General features: G+C 34.5%; 1 protein-coding gene across 1 annotated transcript in view; it reads left to right on the top strand.

Annotated features, from left to right (window-relative positions):
• Positions 1-4,137, top strand: part of TSGA10 (testis specific, 10) — a 109,572-nt gene that overhangs the window by 29,386 nt on the left and 76,049 nt on the right. Inside the window, exons 7-8 of the mRNA XM_006887788.1 lie at positions 626-780; positions 3,383-3,438. Coding sequence (XP_006887850.1) covers positions 626-780; positions 3,383-3,438 — 211 coding nt within the window. The remainder of the gene's footprint in view (positions 1-625; positions 781-3,382; positions 3,439-4,137) is intronic.

Here is a 4,137-nt window from a genome sequence, read left to right as displayed (position 1 = left end):
TGAGACATGATGCACTGTCCCCACCACACATGTGACTGAGAACATGATGCACTGTCCCCACCACACATGTAGCTGTGAGACATGATGCACTGTCCCCACCACACATGTGACTGTGAGACATGATGTACTGTCCCCTCAACACATGTGACTGTGAGACATGATACACTGTCCCCACCACACGTGTGACTGTGAGACATGATACACTCTCCCCACCACACATATGACTGAGAACATGATGCACTGTCCCCACCACACATGTAGCTGTGAGACATGATGTACTATCCCCACAACACATGTGACTGTGAGACATGATGCACTGTCCCTAACACACACGTGACTGTGAGACATGGTCTCATAATCTGTCCCCACTACACATGTTTTTTGATATCTTGTGATATGGCTTTATTTTGTTATTCTAATTAAAAAATAATACTTGTGCATCTAAATTTATGAGCCAGTTAGAATTTCATGATTGATCTTAGTTTTTGATGAGTTGGTAAGGAAACCATTTTTATTTGGGAAAGAGTATTCTTTTTAGTGGATGTAGGAGAATTTCAGTTTACTTAACTAGGGTCTATATTTCTGTATGTTGATTAAAACAATGCCTTTATGATTACGTATTTAGATAATTTTACAAGGCAAAGTATTGCTCAGCGAGAAGAAATCAGCATTCTTGGTGCCACACTCAACGATATGGCTAAAGAAAAAGAATGCCTGCAAGCATGTTTGGATAAAAAATCTGAGAATATTGCATCCCTTGGAGAGAGTTTGGCAATGAAAGTATGTTCTGAGAACTATGATTTTAAATGAAATGTTTGCATTTGAATCTGAATAAAATAATAGTTTCTCAAAATTTTTCTAGAGATCTGAAACTTTTAAAAATCTGATTTTGAAACATTTAAAGATGCTTAAGAATGTTTTAGGAAGTCTTCAAATTAATAGTTTAGTTAGATTTTTGTATTGTCAGTTTGTGATTAACTCTCATTGACAGTAAGTATTTAAACTATTCAAATATGAACTATGGCAACATAATTATAACACTAAATTAAAAAAAATCAGAATTTGTATTTGGAAGTAGTCACTTTGAGAGTCAATATATTTTATTCTACTAAAACTTTCTTTGAAATTGTGTTTAGAACTAGGAGCATATTTTGAAATCATACTCAGCTTTTGAGAGAAAATCATGTGAAACAGATGAATGAAACTGGATGATAACTTGCATCACACATTTTTGGTACTGAAAAAAAAAACAAACCCCCAAAATCAAATGGTGTTTCAAAGAGCAGAGAGATATTCATACTCTTATCTAGCTCTTATTCTGATTCTGAAGATAATTTCCAAACAGTTTTCCACAAATATTTTATACAAAGGCAGCACCATTGGAATAATATATTTTTCTCATCCAAGGAAGCACATTCATTCATTAAACATTGCATTCCATTAGAAACTGAGAGTAAGTGGGCCTTCTTTCTAAAAGCATGTAGTGTAAGAGACAAAATATACTGTTATCTTTATTATATAATATGGTATATAATAATTTGTATACAATGTAGTATTGTAGTTTGTTAAAAATATATCTGATCAAGCCTTGATCTGAGTTAGAAAGAAGAGGGAGAGATAGGAAAATTTCTAAATAATCCATATTCTTGGAATTTATCTACAAGTGTATGAAATGACATTTAAAAATTGTATGGTAATATTTCATTTTAAATATTTCTTGTTTGAAGTTTAATGTTTTCCTCTAAAGAGTTGTTGTTCTTAAGGAAATTTTGCTTTTGAGCTAAAGTGGACCTTTTAATCTTACTTCAGCATCTAATACTGTGAAATTTGCTTCACTCTGTAAGAAAGTAGAATGAGAAACCAGAGCTGAAAACTCCCTGAAGAGGAGCACATGAATAAAAGAAGAAAACACACACACACACACACACTCTCTCTCTCTCTCTCTCTCTCTCTCTCTCTCTCTCTCTCTCACGTTTTTAAAGATATAAGAGCAAAATTGAGGGGAGCTCTGGTGGCCTAGTGGCAAGGAGCTGCAACTACAATCCCAGAGGCGCACAGTTCGAATCCACCAGATGCTCTGCAGGGGAAGGAGGGACAATCTCCTCCTGTACCAGTCAGATCTGATTTGACGGTACACTCACACAAAAATAATAAAAAAATAAAAAAAGAGCAAAATTGGTTGAGAAATACAGGTTTGGGTTTACATTATGTTTCAGTATTATAAAAGGTTGAAACTTCAAATAACAAGATGAATTACAATTTTTTCTTTTTTAAAAATTGTATTTACATACAAAAGTGATATACATTGTGAATTCTAATTTTTATTTAGTGAAAGAATACTTTGCCTAATTTTAAAGAAATATTATTACATATAAGTAATTATATAGAGCTAAATTAGGGAACTCTGGTGGCTTTGTGGTAAGGAGTTGTACTGCTAACCCAAATGCACATGGCTTATATCCAGCAGTTGCTCCGTGGGATGGCCAGTCTCCTCCTCTGTGCTTTAGTGTCTCTAAAAGTCTGCTAGAGGGTCAGCAACTCAACAATACATAACAGTGACAGCAACAACAAATTATTCAAGGCTCAATGAAAGTTTTATAGGGAGAAGGCTTGTTAATGGCATTAATGGCATTAAGATATTCAGACCCATTTAAGTCTTGACTAATTTTGCTCCTTCCTAGTTACTTTAAAAGGAAGAATATGAATATATTGTTTTATCCTTTTACTTTAGATCTAACACCCCATTATTAGCTCACACCTAAATATTATTGACACCTTTTATATAGAAATAATTCTATTGGAGCAGATTTCTGAAGATACTATTTATGATTAATGATTAAGAATGTATATTTGATCACTTATTCTAAAGGTTGAAATATAGTTGTGCATGGTTTATTTCTACAATTTTTATAAAATGAAGTTGTGAGGAGGAGGTGAATCACTTCTATTTTCAGTATTGTCATTGTTGTTGTTGTGCACCATTGAATCAGAACTGTCCCATATCCGACCCTCCAGTGGGTTTTCAAAGGCAGTTAATCAATCACATGGGAGATTGCTATATAGAATATTTTAATGACAAGCCATTTGTTTGCCTCTAAACACAAGATGATGAAACTTTCTTATGTTACTGGTAAATCCATGAAAGATTTTTTTCTCCCCAAAATAGTCGTATACTGATTTGATAAGAATACATCGACATGTAACCGCCATAGCCTTTCCAGAGAATAATATATTTTTCCCCAAAGAATAGGGTATAGATGTTTAAAAACATTCATAAGTGTATAAAAATAGAAAAATAAGAATGAAATTATTTTTTCAAAATTTAGTTTTACAGAAATAGCTTAAGATAATTTTTTATTTAATGCTTATATTACTTTTCAAGGAAAAGACCATTTCAGGCATGAAGAATATCATTGCTGAGATGGAACAGGCATCAAGGTAAATAAAATTCAACAACTATTTGGTCACTGATTAGGGAGGAAAGTACTATGATAAGTGCAAAGATTATAAGAAATAAGAGATTTACTGTTAAATAAATAAGAAAACAATTATAAGTTACACTATTAACTCTCTAATGTTTGAGATGTTGAGAAGCTCAATATCATCATCCAGAATAAGACCTATGTAATGTGCAAGCTCAAATGCTTATATATGCCAGTTCAGGTTCCAGCTGAAGAAAATGAAAACTAATCCATGAGAGCCAAAGTACATTCTTGAGTATACCTCACCTGAATTCAGAAACCATCTCAAGAATAGCTTTGATGAGTTGGACACTCATGATGGAAAATAAGTTGTGGGATGACATCTAGGACATCATACACAAGGGAAGCAGATCATTACAAAAGACAGAACAGACCAAAATGAATGTCAGATAAAACTCTGCAACTTCCTCTTCAGTGTAAAGAAGCTAAAGCAAAAAGCAGAAATGAGGAGGCAAAAGAGCTCAACAGAGGAGAGCTCTGGTGGCCTAGTGGCAAGGAGCTGCAACTACAATCCCAGAGGCGCACGGTTCGAACCCACCAGATGCTCTGCCGGGGAAGGAGGGACAATCTCTTCCTGTACCAGTCAGATCTGATTTGACGGTACACGCACGCGTGCGCGCGCGCGCGCGCGCACACACACACACACACACACAAA

This window comes from Elephantulus edwardii, unplaced genomic scaffold (genome assembly GCF_000299155.1).
Source record: "Elephantulus edwardii isolate Elephantulus edwardi_28Jun2011 unplaced genomic scaffold, EleEdw1.0 scaffold00062, whole genome shotgun sequence".
NCBI classification, from domain to species: Eukaryota; Metazoa; Chordata; class Mammalia; order Macroscelidea; family Macroscelididae; genus Elephantulus; species Elephantulus edwardii.
The sequence above is the reverse complement of the archived record's forward strand: the minus strand, read 5'-3'. Positions and strand labels throughout refer to the sequence as shown.